Genomic DNA, 18983 nt, shown 5'->3' on the forward strand with positions numbered 1-18983 from the left:
TATATGCCCCAAGTTAACCTTTGGCCTACTAAACAACTTGTTTTCTGACCCAAACCAAATTATACTCATATTCTAATGCAGCAGTGTTTAAACTTCTTATGGCGTTTGACCTCTGTCTCATTAGGGTCCCTGATGCTGTATGTCTGTGGTGCAATTTACCATTACATTGCCTGAAGTTGTAGGGGAAAAAAAAATATGTGCTAGCTGAAAATTCTCTTGCTGGGGAAAACATGGTATCAAGGATCTCACAGAACAATCAAGAAAAATAATCTCGTCACCAAAAATTTAAGTCTCCTTCTGTTGCAACAATTGACTTTTCCTCTACGTTAAAAATTAGAATGTTTACTTTAAATTAGCAAAATTAATTAAATACTGCCTTCAATTTTTCCTAGTGGTTTTATGTAACCCTTTTACAATGTTTGTATTTTCAGTGCATGGCACATACATCAGCTAAATAAGCCACCCCAGTATCAGTGAAATAAGCAACCAGTTATGTGTTTACTGACTTTCTTTATGTGAATTATGGGGCTCAGCAGCCAGTGGAAGCCCCAGAAGGGTCGAGCACAGCCCTCTGCCTCCAGCCCTGACTTCTGCCCTGCCCTCTCCTCTGTGCTGCCTTTCCTCAAGCTTCTATTAATAAATTAACTACATGACACAATCTCAACGTGGGCAGCTGTCATTTTAACTAATATCATTCTGTAAATCCACCCTAGCAGGCTTCTTCTCTATTGTGATTGGAGAATAGACTTTTTTGGGCAGCTTTCAAAAGCCACATCTGTTTGAGCAAGGACCTATTCCTTAGCTGCGTGGAGCAGCACTCCCCCGAAATTCCCTCCCCCCGCTCCCCGTTTTTTTGTTCATCAAAGAAAATGACAATTCTCGGATCTCACCCTTAGGCGACATCCTCCCTAGCAAGGATTTTGTTATAGTCGCTCAGTGGGCACCGACTGTGATTTCACTTACGGAGAGACGGAGGCTTTTTATGGCACTCGGCATCCCGTGTCCGCACCACCAGCACAAGTGGGGAGCACCCTGTGGAATCACTTACGGAGATGTCACGCAGTGCCTGAGCAACCGTGCTGGGGCAAGGACGGCTCTTCCTCTCCCGCATCCCCTCAGAAATAACGAGGGGCATAAACTGCTCGGTGAGGCCAGGCAGAGGAGGAAATAACACCAGTAAATCACTAATGGAAATGCAAAACCAAACGCTGCCTCACACAAACTGAGATGACGGCTGGCTTAAACATGTGCGAGTCGGTGCCTGCAGCCACCTCCCTTTTGGCAGCCATACCCGACCCCATGCCATCATCCCGGGCACCAGCACCCATCCCTGTCCCTCCAAGGGGCAGCCTGCAAAGCCATCATTTCCTAAATTAGGATTTGCAGCAGGAGCCGTGCCCCACGGCTGCCACCTGGCCGGCAGCGCGCTCAGTGGGACGCAACGCAACCCGACCGGCCCAGACACACGCTACACATGTTGGCTTTCCTGCACAGAGTTATCCTGTGGTGCTCTGCAATCAATTACTGTTATACCACCATCATTAATAATTTTCTTAATGAAAATGATTCTGTTGATCTCCGTTGTATTTTAATTATCAGAGCTAAGCATAATTACACTGCAGCTCTGAGCTGGCATGTAGACTCCTTTAGGGCGCAATTTTGTTTTAACACACTGATAATGTAATTTTACATTGTGTCAGTTGTTTAGTTATTATCCAGTCGTACAATTCCGCTGTATTCCTGATAACAGATAATAACCTTAGCACCTCCTATATCCTGAAGTCATTTAAAAAGCAATATTGGAATTTCACAACTAGCTAACTTAATCGCCTTATGATTTTATAATTCTCACAGCTAAATATTTGTACAGACACCCTGTTTTAACAATGCCACTAAACATACGGTATCCATACATTTCACATAAATGGCTTAAATAATATATAGAAAAATGTCTGTTCATGAGCAGGGCTTTTAGTCTGTGCAACTGTGGTTTTTACACTGTTTCTATTCTGGTCAGTCATAATTTATTTTTGAAAATCCTTGCCGTTCCAGTGAAAGATTTGCAATAAATAAATATCCCAGCCCCCTCCTAGCTTGTGGGGAGACTCTTAACTGTGGTCTTAGAGATTTTCCTCCAGGTCTGGTGCACAACTCCGTTAGGCAAAAATGCTTCTAAAAGTACACAATGTAGCAATGATTATACAGTTCATGCATTAATACTTCCTACCACTGCAACTTGCTTGAATTATACTGAAGCTCTTTTCTTTTCTTTTCTTTTCTTTTCTTTTCTTTTCTTTTCTTTTCTTTTCTTTTCTTTTCTTTTCTTTTCTTTTCTTTTCTTTTCTTTTCTTTTCTTTTCTTTTCTTTTCTTTTCTTTTCTTTCTTTCTACTGAAGCTTTTTTCTTTTCTTTCTTTCTTTCTTTCTTTCTTTCTTTCTTTCTTTCTTTCTTTCTTTCTTTCTTTCTTTCTTTCTTTCTTTCTTTCTTTCTTTTCTGGAACATCTATTTCTAAATAAGCTTTAATTCATAAAATCTTTCTCTTAAATCTCAGTTTCTAGGACATAAATTACTGAACAGACTTTCTGGAAGTCCATTTTTGAAACAAGAGAGAATTTTACGATAAATATTAAAACAAAACCAGCATTCCTGTTGAATGTAATTACGGTAGTAAAAGTTTCCTTTAAGAAAAGGGAATGAAATAACGGCATGTGCCATGAGTATCCAACTTGTATCAGAATTTGTAAAATGGGATAATAGTTAACTATCCCTAATGAACTGCTTTTCTCTTTTCTAACTTGTCCTAGTATTAGGGAAATGTAGCTATAAAAAATACAGGTAGTGATCCCAGATTAAACTGAATAATTAGAATAGCACTTATTTCAAGTACTGAATATTTATTCCGTAACTATTCACTTTGGATGTACTCTGATGTGTGATTATAAATAAATGCTTTCTTTATCTAAAGATTTGTATAGACAATGACTTGTGATTGCACTGTAATAATTTATAAATATAATCCTATTTGTGTGCATCACAATCAATCAATAAATAAATAAATAAATATGCACATATATATGCAGACATATGCTTTGTTTGTTTGCCTAGGGAAAATATGAAGTATTTTATGCAGAGAAAGAGCGCATTGAAGGCAAATAGGGACTTAGCCAGCTCAAATTCTCTTTCAGTAGAACCTACACTCTAGGCTCCTGTCCCTGCGATTATTCTGTGTGCAATATGTGGGTGACGACAGTGCTCCCAGCCTCTAGTGAACTGGAAATCAGGCTGACGTTCCTATGTTCTCCTGAAGGATCTGGGGAAAATTCTGCTCTCAAAGATATCTCTGTAATGAGCTAAAAGGAAATATGGCATGTGCTTCTGAGTCAGCAGCTGATCAACCAATACTATGTACTGTTAGCCAATTCTAAACTTATCTTCGACTCAGAAATGTGCCAATTTACTCCACTCATCTCATCCTGAGTTTAGTATGGAAAACAGCTCCCAGGTGACCAAATCTGCTACATGGACAATTCCACACATTTGTTCAACTAATTGCCTTCAGAAATAACAACGTATTGCTGAGAAAACTAACAAAATTATACACATGCAACTACAACATAACATCAAATTACAGCTACGTGCCAGCTGACACAGTTTCATTAGAAGTAATGGCACTATAGGAGACAGAAAGCTAACACAAATCAAAGAAATGTAATCTGGAATGATGAGATATAAATTGAAGGGAGAAACATCATTCTATTTATTTATTTTACCATCTTCTATTTGACATTGTTTTGTGATCCAAGCCAATTAATCTTTCTAGTACAAAAATCCCAACAGAGCTTAAGGCAAGGGTAGATGCTTAATGACCAACAGAGCAGCCACCTCAGAGCACAGAAAGAAACAGAACACAGCGAAAGCAAAGCATATCTACAACTTACTTCCTGCATTAGTTTAGTGAAGCAGCAGGTTTTTAACATGTATTTATCCTCAAATTTATCCTCATATAACACATCCATGGTAGAGATGCTAGAATTCACCTTGAGTACTGTTCAACTGACTCATCATACCTTGTTAACCAAGTACTAAAATAACCAGCACGATCAGTGAAACAAAATCAATCGCCTTTAAATGAAAATACCACTATTTTGGGTTAATCAGATTGCATCAAACTGAAGCAAGTCCTTACTATTTGAAAAAAAAAAAGTTGCATTTCAATAGAATAAATCAGATAGGACCAAAACTGTCTAATGAATTAGTTAATGCTTGTAAAATACTTTGAAGATGGAAATCCAACTGGAAAATACGTGCTAAGTATTATTATAACTACAGAAATAATATCTTGATAAGACATCATTCTATGGGAATTTGTAGGAGCTATGTTTTAGAGTGAAAGCAGGTTCCCATTATATTAAGAAGTTTTTGCAGAAAAGTTTGCCTGTGTGTATTCAATATTATGAGTATTATGCATTATGAATGCAGCTCTGGATTCGTGCAAAAAGCTTCAGTGTGTTTGATACTTTGCTGCTTCTTCCACTTGGGCTGCAATCAGCAAGCTGAGAAGGGAGGGCAGCTCAACCCTTTTTAGATCTGAGCTCAGTTCTCTAGTACTGCAGGTGTTTCAGGTTGTAGAATGAATGTGTTGACATTCTGTAATTATAATAGAAAGAATTTATAAGACCCTGGTGTGCGACTCATTTTTAACATGCAAATTCCCTGTTTTCAGCGTTTCAACTTTCAAAGGCTTGTGGCAGTTTAAAGGCAATCCTCTTATAAGTGTATAAATTGCAATGATTATAGGAACAAGTTGTAATTGTTTCTAGTAAGTTTTTAGGAGTCTTTGATGTTATGATTAGTGTTTTTGTATGTTAATATATTGATATGGGTGCTTATTTGCCTGGATGCTTGTATGCTGAAATGGTCACTAGGTTGCCTCAGCAAACAAATCTTTGATCTCAGTAGGTCTGTTTGGTTAGAAATAAAACCTAAAAGAAATTAAACAAGAACAGTGCATGTTCTAAAGTATTCACAAAGTGCTGAGATTAGTGATTGAAATACAAGGAAGAAAAGTCATAGTTTTGCAACCTGATCTGTAGGGTAAATGCCAAACACAGCTACACTAAGTTATTTTTATTCCATGTATTCTAGGGGCGTTTTGTTTCTCTTTTAAACATATTGTAATATCTTTTAAACATATTCTGTAGCTGCATTTAGAAAGCTTTTACAGTGACTGCATCAGAGTGCTGCATAGTCCATGGTGCTATGGACTGAACCCAAGGCTCTTTTTGCCATTTCGAGATGTAAGACAAAAACCTGTGCACCTTGAACCAAAGGAGCTCTTAGATCTGGTGGGTTAGATAAAGCATCTTTGGCAGGCAGCCTTGTAAGAACTTGTACTGACTTGAACAAATCTGAAAATTCACGTAAGACACAAGTGACATCCATTACCACTCGCCAATACACTCCAGTGAAGCATCATCACATCATGCTGCTACAAAGAGACTGGAATGTCAGAGGCAACAACCCTGAAATCCATTTCCATTTTTCTTATGCTACCATGATGACATAAAGTCTTTTCATAGACCAATCAAATTCTCATTCTTATGAAACTGGATTTCAGCTAGTAGACTACAATGTAATGTAAAATAGAGAAATGATATCCAGTATACCCAAACAAAAATGTAAAAAAGAATTCACCTATTCAAAGTGTATAGGTTTCACTGATGTTTCCCAGAGCACTAACTCTCAGAAAGAAATGGATAGTATGTTTTATGCCAGCTGATGTCCTTCAGTGTTTATAAAGCATTTAATAAACCACAGGTACCATGTGGGTTTTTGTATCACTAAAAGAAAATAAAAGGTGAAACCGGAACATGGAAGAAAAATGGGAACAAAACCTGACATTAAGGGGAGACTTAGAATTATTTTATAAATTTATATATTAAGCAAGTATGCAACAGGTACATATTTATCTCAGTAGCTTACACAAGAAAGTAAAGAAAAAAAACCAGTTTGTGTTTACCTTTGCTGTACACAATGCAGTTGTTTTTGTTGTCTTCTACTCCTTGCCAAGTCACATCCAGCAGCCACTTGGGGCCAGCAGTCAGTACCATAGGGACTGAAGCCTTCGTCTTCTGTAGGAAGGATGATAACAAACAGATGCCATTTGTTCACCTTGATTAAGAACTTGAATAATAATGGTAATAATCATTTTATTTGCAAACAACAAAATCTCGCAACCCATAAGCCAAAGTCTTATTCCCCTGCCTCAGGATTTTTTTAAAAGAAGATACAAGCAGGAAGCTTTAGTTCTTTCATTGATTGAATGGTGAAAATATTATCAAGGATTTTCCGAATGATATTGGATCAGATCTCCAAGATTACACAGATCTCTGGTGGCTGAGAATTATAAAGGGAATGCAGATGACTTTCACAGCAAAGAGCCAAGTGTTTAGAAGTGAACTTTAGATACATTGTGCCTCATTATCAATGGGATCTCACTATTTCCTGAAACAGACAGGAAAGAATTTAAAGAATTGGTATCCATTTCAAAGATCTGTCCTGGGTAACATTTGTATTATCACAGGAAATTGTTCTGAATGGACAATGAAATTTTTTCTCCCCTTTGCCATGTGCTGATGTGTGATTTTATTATGCCTGAGATAGTTATAATACGAATGATTTTGCTAATGCAAAAAGACTATAAAACAAGTTGTATTAATACAATCAAAGACTTAAAAGTAAAGCATGACATCATCACACCTGAAAGGCATGCAGGCAATTTACCATCTCCTGTCTGTATTTCAGACTCTGTACTTAGGGATTTTTTACTTGAGGCAATAAGGCCGAGACCTGAAATTTATTAAAACTTAACTCCTTTTACTAATCAAATGGCAAAAATCCTGTGGGTAATTCTGAGACACAAACCACATAAGAGAGTACAAAGTAAAATAGTCACAACATAACTTTTAACTATTTTTTCTGGGATTTAATTCTGTCCAAGACATTCCAACATTTTTTAAGAGAATTTAATTATTTTTATACTCCACCGAAAATTCTCTAGTTGTCTCAACCTATTTTTTATTGTAATATTCTGTATTACTGACCAAAATAAAAAAATTTAAGATACAAAAAATCCTATTTTCATGGACATTCCGGATGCTTTGCCAATATTTATTATTGTTTAGTATTCTAGAAATGCAGTGAAGAATAAAAACAGTTACCACAGAACATATTACATTCATAAAACGTACCTGAAAATATTTATTCAAAATAAGATATTGCTTAAAATATTTTAGTTATGTAAGATAAATCAATAACCTTAAATAATATATATTTACTATAATTACATTAATATATTAATAAAGATGATAGAAAAAGATTAAATGTAACAGGTCTTCATATTTTTGTGGGTTTTTTATCTGTTTAGACTGCAATACTGTTTTATCAAGTACACTGCATCTTACTTATTTTCATTTTAGATTTTACATTTTTCATACAGTTATTTATGCATAAATCACACTTCTATATGCACTCCATGACATTATTCATCTTCCCTATATATTGGAAAAAAAACCAAATTGAAATTATGAATGAAATTAGGAAAAAGGAAGGTAACATCTAGCAAAAATATACCTATCTAGTGTAAAAATACTGAAACAAAAGACATGCAATGTCTCAACTCCTAATGCTGCTTTCTCTGTGGGAAGTTGCAGAAAGTATGTTTTGCTTATATAGAGTATTAAAAGAGTCAGCCAACTGCATGCACTAGTATTCTTAATTTAAATTCTAATTAATAATTGACCAGTAAGCAAAACAATTTTATTTTTTTAAATTCAGTTAAATTTCTATGTAAATTATCAAGAAGCCTGACATTGACAGTTATTAAATCAGTGCAAAGCATATACATATGGGCTAAATAGAGAAAAATGACAGAAACAAGGGAAGAACTGAAAAAGAGATGCAACAGATGAGATGAAAGGTAATCAAAGAAACACCTCTATCTCCTATCATAGAAAACTCTGAACTTTACTGCAATTTACTCCAGAACAGTACTAAGGATGCCACAGAAACAATTTAGAGTGGCTTTCCTCACACAGCTGAGAATCATACCCAAATTGAATACAAGCTGTAGCAAGAATGTTGGCAACTATGGCTGCATAGCAGTAATGAAGAGGAGGATCAGGACACTCTCCAGTACTTGCTGCATTTCTCCAAGTGCCATTTCAGTCAAGCCTTTAACATGTTTTTGTGCTTATATGTGCTTTCAATCTCTGGTAATCCCAAGTGCAATCAAAAGACAGTGAAATAGTATCCAGGTAAGAGACTTTTCCAAGTACACCACAAATTATTAAGACATTCAAAAAAGGTTTCAGGTTTTTTTTCCAAAGTTGGAGGCCAAGCTAAAAAACAGAACAAACCAAAATTCTATCTTTTAAGTGCAGAAGGGATCATCTATTTAATTTTCACAAGATCTAATTCCTATTTCTGGTTTACTTCTTTCCAGACGTTTGACATTTCATTGTGTCTCTTCCATCTCTAAGGGTATTATCTGCATTAAGGTGGTATCAAAAAGCCTCAAATAATATCAGGATCTTCTTGTGCTGGGCAATAGTTTATCTACATAGACAGGACAAATAATATGTCCTGGGAAAGGATTATACTTAACCACATACTGCTGAGGAAGAACGAGATACAGAGATACCGTTTGACTTTCTCATGGAGATTAATTTCTCCTTTAGTAAGTGGTAGGCTTAGTCCCAGGCCACTGCCCCAGTTTTCTCCAGACAAGGAGAGGGGCCCAGGCCTCATCCCTTCTGAGATGAAGCAGTGGGGGCAGCAGGTGGACTGAGTACCAGCAGTCAGCATGTGTGTCTGCTTTGCCATTTCCCATTCACAGGGCTTTTTCGGAACTTAAAGAACTCCATGGTTATCACTAAATTAGCTTCCAGGTCAGCTTGGCAGCTGAACTTGTAATCAGCTCTGCAGCTGTAAGTGGTCTCTAAACACTAGAGATAGGCTGGAGGAGGAACAGGGTGTTTCATCTCACAGCTTTGCTAGCCCAGAAGAACTGGTGGACACCTCAAAAGAATTTCCCATTCTCCCATAGCTCTGCTCCCAAGCTGCACAGATATGTAAATAAACTTATTTTAATATGAAAGCAAAACTTCACAAGACCCCAGCTGCTTGCAAAGCTTGGCAGCTCCACTGAGGGATACCAGCAGTGGCTTCCCTTTGATGCACCTTACAGTCATATTGTGTGAGCTGTAAGGCAGGTCAGAACCACGGCAGCAGTTCTTGGGATCTGGCATCCTGTGAGGTTTACACATTCATAGGTGTTCACCACTGAGAGAGGCTTGCTCTGGTTGTGCCTTATTACATAGTAAGAACTGAAGCAAGCCTGCTGATTCAGGAAAGGCCATTTCCTTAAAATGGTTAAAATGAAAAGACCCCAGTCCAAGATAACAAGAAGCTATGGTTAAATCAGTCATGCCTTTATCACCTCAAGATTAGACTACTGCAATGCGCTATACCTGAGGCTACATTTTAAATCCATTTGAAAGCTGAAGCGGGTGCAGAATGCGGCAACCCGCTTCTAAAGCAGGATATCGTGCTTTGAGCGCATTACACCAGTGCTTTTTAATTTGCACTAAGTGCCTGTGGAATTTAAGGCACTGGTTACAACCTCTGAAGCCCAGGACCTGTCTGTTTGAGATACCTAATTGAGACCTGCCAGGTCCTTTGTCTCAATGGCACAACTGCAGCTGAGAACCACCAAGGAACATGAAAAAGGGCTTTCTTGGCTTGGCACGGAGAAAGTCTTGGCAGGGCAACATGTTCTTCATGACAGCTCTTTTACCTTTGGGACATCATCCTACTTGAGTGTTCATGTTCATGCTCTCAGAGAGTTCTATGAACATCATCCTGTAATTCATAAGATTTATCTGTCATACTGCAAAATTGAGTTGGTCATTCGCAAAACAGTGGTGGTAGGTGTTACCTACTTTACACTCTTTTGTTTGGGTTTTTTTTAAAGTACTAGCAAGAATATCTCTAGCTTAAGAAATGTACCTTTTTACACACATGGAAAAAGTTTTCTTGATACAGAAGCAACCATATTGCAGCTGTTTACATATAAGACTTCAAAAACCAAACATAATTTTATTTCTCCCTCCAAAAGAACTGCTACACAAAAGCTTACAAAACATTCTCCCTGCTGCCCAAGTATAATCACAGGGACCTGCTAACATGGGTGTCTGTAAGATGGGGTCATACAGTAATTACCTCACATTTTTCAAACGAGGGCACATTATAGACCCACACTATTGTTCACTGCTCTACACTAGGTAACTGTACATTCTACACTTGAGCAATGTTTCCCTGAAAATTCAATTTCTGCTAATGTTTTCATGCCATAACTAGACAAATTTGACAAGGACAAGCAGGGTCAAAACTGTGATCTCTCAGGGAACAATTAGAATTAGCTAATGAGGATAAAAGAGGTCAGGCAGGCATCCACTTTTCACTAACCTTTGAAGCAACTGGACAAACAAGAGAGGCAACCCTCAATAAATGTTTATATTCAGTCAAGAGGTTAATGGAGATAAAAATAGCCATCACAGCAAGCCTAAAATAGTTTTGCACTCTTGCTAAATGGAATCAGTGCTGACAAGTAACATTAGATGGGCTCTTCCCTGCAAAGATTTCTAACATATGATGTGTGTGGCCTGGCAGAAACTTGAGGAAACCCCCACGCTGAAGAAAAATACAGCATGATCAAGGTTGTTTGAAATCTATGAAATTCTGATGTCAAATGCCTGATCAGTGCTAGCAGTTCCTTCAGAAGCTGTGCTACTGAGCTCATGTTCAGTAAGTCACTGTGACATGACCATCTTGTCCCAGGCATGGTGTTCCAAGAAGTGTTCAACATTATTTAAGGAGATGTACTGATACTCAAAGGCTTTGTTTCTTACATACTGTATTTTGATTCCTGCAAATAGATTTTCTTCCTAAATCTTTCAAAGAGCCTGAGTTCCCATGAAGGATACAGAATATTACCAGAATATTACAATCTTCATGACCTTGGAGAAAGTTCCAATGCCCCCTTGGCAGAGTTAGTTTATATAGTCAATTAAAACCAAGAGTGTACTGGGAGTAGAGCTGTAAACATATCTCAGGTGTCTTCAGATATGAGTCTGGGCTAGCAAAACACCAGTTAATACACTGACAGAAGTTTCTTCTTTGAAATTCAATTTAAATTCAATTGGATCATCACAAGGCTGACATGCTGAAACTGCAGAACATCCCCTCTTGAGAGGTTGAGTTCACCTTTGATGATCAGCCTACTCAATTCAGCAAACTTTGTAAGCTCATCAACTCAATTCAGTTGGGAAAGGCTCCTAAGGGTCATTCTGGACAGAGCAATAACAGATATCTGTATAGGTCTCAGACTACCCCCGATTAATTAATATTTGTTTTAAGATGTTTTTGAATAAAAAGAAGAGTGGTAACTCCATTTAATCACCTCTCACACTGATTGTCTAAATGCATTTCTTTACCTTATGACTGATTACAAGTTCATGAAGCTGTAAGACAATCCCATCCCAGCAGCCCAATGGACAGAGATCCCCATTTTGTTGTTCATTTGTCGGCAATCAGCTGGACTGTCTTTCACTTCCTGTAGCTTTCCTGAAAACTCTTGTCTTTTTCTGAGGAGGATTCAGTCTTGGAAGAATATTTATCTCAAGGGCTTTTCTGGAACACCTGCCAGTCCAAGGCCCATGGCAGCACTTCACAGTGCCACAGCTTTCTTTGCTAGACATGCAGAGGCAACTCCTTTCCACTAATACAGCACTGGAGATGTCAGGAGGTTTTCAGTGCTGTGGTTCCATGCTGATGACAACATCACTAATTAAAGAAAAGACATGACAGTCTCCAGCTAGAAACATTCACTCTGGAATCTTACAATTGCACCAGCATTTCAGATTTCACAGCCCCCACTATGTCTGCAGGGGAGATCTTGAAACTGGAACTAAATGCAAAAGAAATTTTGCAATCCTTAGTCCTTGTGGTTAAAAAAAACTCTCAAACCCACAAACTTTGAAAAACCTGACACCAACATAATGTATGAAGTTAATTTTACCTAAATCTTCAGACAGCATGGAATAACTGTTTCAGTTACTACTTTACAACCTTGTGGGATCCAGGATTTCAGAGGAGTGTTCAAGAATCTGTAGATCTGCACAAATCGTTACTTGTGATGGGCCATGAAACTAGTGATGAAGAAAAGAAGTATCTACTTCCCACTATCTTTTTTTGGTGACAGTAGAAGAAAAACATTTGTAATAGTTGAAGAGGCTGTGGTCAAACCAAAGCCTTTTTAAATGTTGCAAACACAAAAAAAAAAGGGAGGGAAAATGTGCACACAGATGGAATCCCAAAAGACAGCTGGGATTCCCTGCAACTGAGAAACCCTGCTGTTTACCCCAAGGGATCATCACTTGTCAAGTGACAAGACTGAACATACATTTCACTATGTATCACTATGTACATTTTGTCCACAAACCTAAAGCAGACCAAAGAAATTATTAAAACAAAAAACCTCCACCCCCAGCTATGTTAATATTTTCCAACACTTGTCAGGATTTTAATATGATTTCAAAACTTTTATTACAATCAAATGTGATTGCCTAATGCAAAATAATGTGTGCTAAACATGGGGTTCAATTCATTTTACCTAACTCAAGTGCAATTTTTCAAATCTGTAAAATAAGTATAAATCAAATATCATTGTAATTTGGGTACAAATTAATGCCATCAAAAGCAACTTCAATTTGTTCCTTTTAATTCAAGATACCCTTGGAACACATCTTCAAACTCTTCTCCAGTTCTAAATACTTTAAAATAAATCTATATTCTTGAATACCTGGACCTAGCTGAGTCCTGGTGATTGCTTCTGTGGTCCTGGAGGAGGTGACAACCAACTGATTGGAACAGGAATGGAAAAGCTGGGAAATGAATCTCTGAACACAGTGATCTTCCACTGCCCACATCATTCTGTCTTGATGGGCTTTCTACTGCAGTCCTTCCTTCCTCTAAAGCCTTCATCTGGCTTCAGCCCATAGTTGCTGTTCCCCTGCCCCTTCCTCCCTCTTCTTTTCCCCATTTTATAAATACCTGACTATGTATAGATAACTTCCTTTCTCAAAGAGCATGGAATGGATAGCAGTGTATTTTGCCACCACTCTCTTGACTTCACTTTTTCATTCTGTTTTTCCTTTTACTCTCTCTCCTGTTCATTTTGTTCTTTGGGAAGGCAGTCTATACATGTATTGTGTGTTTACACAATGACCAGAAGCAGGAAATCATATTTTGTGCTGTGATTAGCAAAAATGTGCTGAAGGTATTTTGAAAATTGACAATTCCGAGTGAATCATCTCTGTTGTGGTGAGTTGGTTCCTGTGGGTAGCATGAGCACTGTCAGTGTGTCAGAGTGTTCAGGTATCTGCCATGGGTGTTGAACCTTCCTGCTGTACTATAAAGTTGAATACTTTGGATAATACCATTTCAGAGATGACATGTACCTGTACCGATGAAATCACACACTATATAACTTATCTTTAGACAAGATATAATGCAGAGCTGCTTGCACACTTTCACACTGAATTATCAGCGCATTTTTCCTACTGGGTTAACCTCACTGTTGTAAATTACTGTGTACTCTAAGAACGTAATCTCTCTACTAATGAAGCCATGCTGATATTTGCCAGTAAACACTTTCTGAATGCACTTGCTTGAATGCAACTTATTTCACTCTTGGCAAACACTTCTCACATAAGACAGATGAACATTCTGCTCAGTATGGCCCAGCCGCAATTTTGCAAACATCAAATTTAGTCTGGACAGGCTGATGGACTAAACTGTGGGATAAACCATCAGCCCCTGGTAAGCTCCTGACAATTGGACTCTCACTTTGCACAAGTATCATTTGGGCTTGGGGCAGTTAATGTGACAACAGGTATTTCAGATGATCAAGGGGACAGTTACAGAGGTTTTTCCAGAAGACATGAAGTGATTTACATTGCATATGGATTAATTCTGCCAGGTCCCATGGTCTAGCTATTTACACCAAAGCCATCCAAAATGATTGCTCTATCTCCAGTTTAGAGTGGTACTGAATAATTTCTAGTTTAGAGCAACTTTGGGGGTTCTTTTTTTTGATATACTTTTTTTTAAATCCTGGAATGGATGATTTAAATCAGCTTTTAGAGAAGTCCAGATTTCATGCGTCATATGTTTATTTTTATCTAAGGAATAGAAAAAGGGGCAACGACAGGACAAGGGGAAAAGGCTTTAAACTGAAGGAAAGTAGGCTTAGATTAGCTACAAGGAAGAAATAGTTCACAGTGAGAATGGTAAGGCACTGGCACAGGTTGCTCAAACAGTAAGATTCCCTACATCTGGAAGTGTTCCAGGCCAGGCTGGATGGGGCATTTAGCAGCAGGTGTCCCTGCCCCAGTGAGAGGGGTTAGAAGTAGAAGATCATTAAGGCTCATTCCAACCCAAACGATTCCATGATTTTATGAATCCATTCAAAATACACACACAAAAAAAAAAGAAAAAAAAAAGAAAAAGAAAAAAGGCATACATAAAGCCTTCTAAAAATTACCCATTGCACAGAACTACAGAATAGCTAGTTATAGATTCTGCTTATTATATATATTTATTACTTTGTTTGGAACTGCAACTCAGGTTGTGCAGTTTACTTTAGGAAAGTGAGTGTTTTTGTCATAAATAGTGAATAAGTCATGCTTTAGCAGTAGTAAAAGATAACTTTTTTTAATTTCAACCTCTTTCTCCCTAAAGAGAGAGAAAATAAAAAGTTCTTTGTAGATGCTTGTCCCATATTTTAACTGTATAAATGAGTGCAGCTCTATTAGGATTACATTTCCAATGAATATTGTGAGGTCTTTATGAAATACATATTCAATACAAAGGCATTGTACTCAATGGTGTAGGTACTGCAGCACAATTCTCTTGGTGATGCATTACACAATATCTGAACTTCACTGGTGCGCACACTGAATGCACAAAAAACATTATATATAAATTCCCTTCTAATTTGAAATAGAATTGGGGAATAGAAAAGAATCTATGCCTTTCTTGAGGATTTAAAAAGATTTTTATGCATCCTTTTATTAGGTGTTTATATATATCTCTTTACTTAGAGGAAACGTGGTACTTTAAAGTAAGAGCATAAATCCAACATGCAATCCTCTGCTGAAGTTTTATGTTTGTTAAGATAGAATAATCATTTAAGGTAGAAGTTTAACACATGATTCAACAACCAGAAGCCTATATGTATGACTTTGATTAATTATTTTTAGTTCAGTTAAAACATCCCAGTTTATCTCCTTTTAAGATTATCCTTGACATATTTAGAAATCCTAATGCAGATTTTATGGCCCACACCTATCCCTGATGGTGCTAATGGACTAGGCATAATGAATCATTCTAATTTGGATGAAAGGACCACACAACATTGTGGCAGTCCTTTAGAGAATTAAGGCTCAATTCTGATCTTCCAGACTTATGAATGCATTTTTGGGATTAGGCCGCGTATCTGTACATCTGTTGAGTCTCAAGGGGTGTATACTCAGCTAAGTATTCTGACCTTCCAATGTACTGTATCAAATGTGTGGCCTTGGGATATGAAAGGATTTGATTACAACTGTATTTTAACACTGATTTAATATATAATTATGGGGTAAAACCTAATTCCTCCTTACATCCTCATGTAGAAAATTCCATCACTATTAAGCAGACACTAGGATTTTTTTTCCCCAGCGAGCATGATAGTAAATGGAAGAAATTGAAACACCCACCCAGGATAATGTAAAATCAAGGACAATCTTCTTAGGGATGGCGTTAAAATCAGCTTCTTGTGTCCATAAAAAAACAAACTTAAATGGTCTTCTGCAAGTATGTTGCTAGTTGGTACACTGCTGCATTATGCATGATACTTGACAGTTTATGTGTAAAAAAAATGAAACAAGGTTTCTTTAGCGATTCCTATTATTACTCTATGCTTTGTTGTTCACACGTAATGAGGAGAGCAATTCACTTTACATACACACACAGTATATATGTAATATTGATGGAAAAGTTTACAAATAAATGGAATTATCTGGTCATTATCTATTCACTTACAATTTCTGTTTTTCTATTATATCAAAAATGGAATGTTGTAAAATTTCCTTTAGCTGGTTAAACTTTCATAAGTTATGTTTTGTGTTTTCACGTATTTTTTTTTATTCCACTGAAAACCCATTCCCAAACATTATCAGTGAAATACCCTTCAAAATATTAAAAAATACTTCAAAAGAAAATCAGTTCAATAGATTTCAAGGTATGACTGTGCAGTATTTTAGGGATTTAATTTTTTTTCTAAACCATCAAATATTAAAGAGATTTTAAAATAAATAATAGTGGTATTAAGTAGCTGATTAATTTGAGGACTACAGACAAAATACTTTGCAAAATTATGTGTTTTCTTAATATGATCTGTAACAGATCTGAATTACAGATTCATGGTGCTTGCATTTTCTTTATCATTTCAGAAAGCTTGGACCAAGAAGATGAACTAAGCAGAGCAGCACCTTCACCTTGCAAGCAGTTACTTTCTTCCAGTTGAAGAATATGCTACACATAATCAGGCAATTTTTTTCCCCACTGACTGCCTTAGAAGCATGAGGATTTAATTTCACTGTTCTCACACAAAAATTAAAATTTCTGTAAAATGCCCAATGACAGATTAAAAGTATCCTCGGCTTTTGTAGTCTGTATGACATTGTTGTGTAACGCAGCTCTCGTTTAAATTGTCGCAGTGTACTGATCATACGCAGCATGACGAAGAACTGCAACTGCACAAGTCTTCCATGAAAAACAAAAGTTTCAAAAGAATGGGTGAAGGTCCTTCACTGGGACTGGAGATAAAAATGGAGAATCCAGCAGCAGGACTGGTGAGTACAGGGCTCTGGTTCCAGTAAGGCTCAACAAACAGCTCAGATGAGAATCTAAAGTCCAGGAAAACAGCCTGTAGCTTCGAGATTAGCTTTCTCACACTATTCCTGAGTTAAGCCAGCACAAGCATCATCATGAATGCATAATTATGATTATGCACTCTGCTATTGCATAATAGATCTTAACATCTGGAAACAAAGAAGTACTGTAGGAATGCTGTTTTCAGGCTTCTGGTTTTGAACACAATGAAGTTAAGGGTAAAAGACTTTCCATAAGGAAAAAACAGTTCCAAGAATATGCATTTTACTTGGAAATTTCATACAGATAGTTATGAAAACTTTACACATAAAAGAAGGGGTAAAAGGGAGATAGGGACCCAGTGCTATGTTTATAACTTGAAAATAAAAATGAACAAAGCCCAAACCCCTCCCATACTAACATATTTTAGGGAACTAAAAAAAACAAACATTATCACTTGAAATAAGTAACAATAGACAAAGAAACTGGAAGCTTGACAAGTTTACTTAAAGGATCTTTTTTTTTCAGAAAGAAATAAATTTGATTTTTTTAAAATTCTTTGCAGCAAAAATTTCCCTATGAACCAAAGTTCATTTCTGGTACTGATGGATATACACAGGCTGGTATCCTATGTTTAAATGACAGTGTTGATAAAAGGATGAATCCATCAGCTCCCTTTGCTTAAAGGGAGCTGATGGATTCATTCACTTCCATGTGTAGAAACAACACAGTGTGAATTTGATGAATGCAGTAAATGGTACATCTAGGACTAAAGACTGCTGGTATCAAGCTCTTGTCAGTTGCCAGTTTATCGATGAAGCCACTTCGGGCAGCAGTGCTGGAGCACAGAGTTCTCTAACAGGACACCTTGGGACCTGTAAGACTCTGTAGAGATCTGTAAAGAGCTGTAAAGATCACAAATCCAAGGAGTGGTTCTCAAGTGGGAGTGGGCCGACTTTCAAAAGTAAGGAGCATCAAAAAGAACAACAAATTTGCACACAGGTCCTGTACAGGGGTCAGGTTAATTTTGCTGTTGTTGCTGTATGAAATGAAAACTCACAGTGGTAATAAGAGTCAAGCTGAGTACCACCACATTGCAGACTGAATTTAAGTGATTAGAAAACTATTCTACTGTTGGCTAAGGCCAGTTTCACATAAAATTACTTCTTAATTCCAAAAGGTAATTTTTCCTTGAAGGTGTTCCCTGCTTCAAAGAACACCCAATCCAATCCAATAAAATCAAATCCTTTATCCTTCCAGTAAAATTTTTGAATGAATTTTCAGATACCTGAGAAAGTAAAAGGAAAAAAAGAAAAAAAAAAAGACAGCTTCCAAATGTTCCTAGCACTTCAAGACACCAATAAAGCCAATAAAAGGGAAAGAAAGACCCTCAGTTGTGTGTTATGGAGCCAAGAAAGCAACCTAACACCACAAAGCACCAGACGTAAATCAAGCTTGCGAAGAGCAAAAGCTTTAGAAATTGGCAGAATGAGAGCAGACCAGCCCATCAAAGCCCACAAGTCAGTACAACTTTATACCAGAATTCCTCTTCTTATCACAGAATTAGGCATTAAAATGCCACACTACTGCAGCCACCATATCTGTTTCAAACAACTACCTCGTATCACTTGGCACTAAGTGGCAGCAGCTGCTCAAGGCAGACTTGAACCTGGCCTTCCAGCTGAGCAGGGCTTTTCCCTGCTCCCAGGAGATACCAGCTTTCAGGTGAGGTGAGAAGCTGCCATCAGCACGGGGCATTGCTCTCCTGTGCAGCTACTACAAACTGTGCACAGGGGCTGCTGTGGTCACCACAAACCTCAGCTTTTCAGGGAAGGAAATGAACAATTGCCTGATTCTCACAAGGCAGATCCTATTTGCACATTGAAGGGAGGTCGTCACTCTGCAGAGCCTCTGATAGCTCCTGCTGATTCTAAGGAGAAGAATTGG

General features: G+C 37.4%; 1 protein-coding gene across 1 annotated transcript in view; it reads right to left on the reverse strand.

Annotated features, from left to right (window-relative positions):
- ZFPM2 (zinc finger protein, FOG family member 2) overlaps positions 1-18983 on the reverse strand; it is a 308755-nt gene that overhangs the window by 106388 nt on the left and 183384 nt on the right. Inside the window, exon 5 of the mRNA XM_063171049.1 lies at positions 6019-6130. Within this exon, the coding sequence (XP_063027119.1) occupies positions 6019-6130 (112 nt within the window). The remainder of the gene's footprint in view (positions 1-6018; positions 6131-18983) is intronic.

This window comes from Melospiza melodia, chromosome 1 (assembly GCF_035770615.1).
Source record: "Melospiza melodia melodia isolate bMelMel2 chromosome 1, bMelMel2.pri, whole genome shotgun sequence".
In the NCBI taxonomy this organism is placed as follows: Eukaryota; Metazoa; Chordata; class Aves; order Passeriformes; family Passerellidae; genus Melospiza; species Melospiza melodia.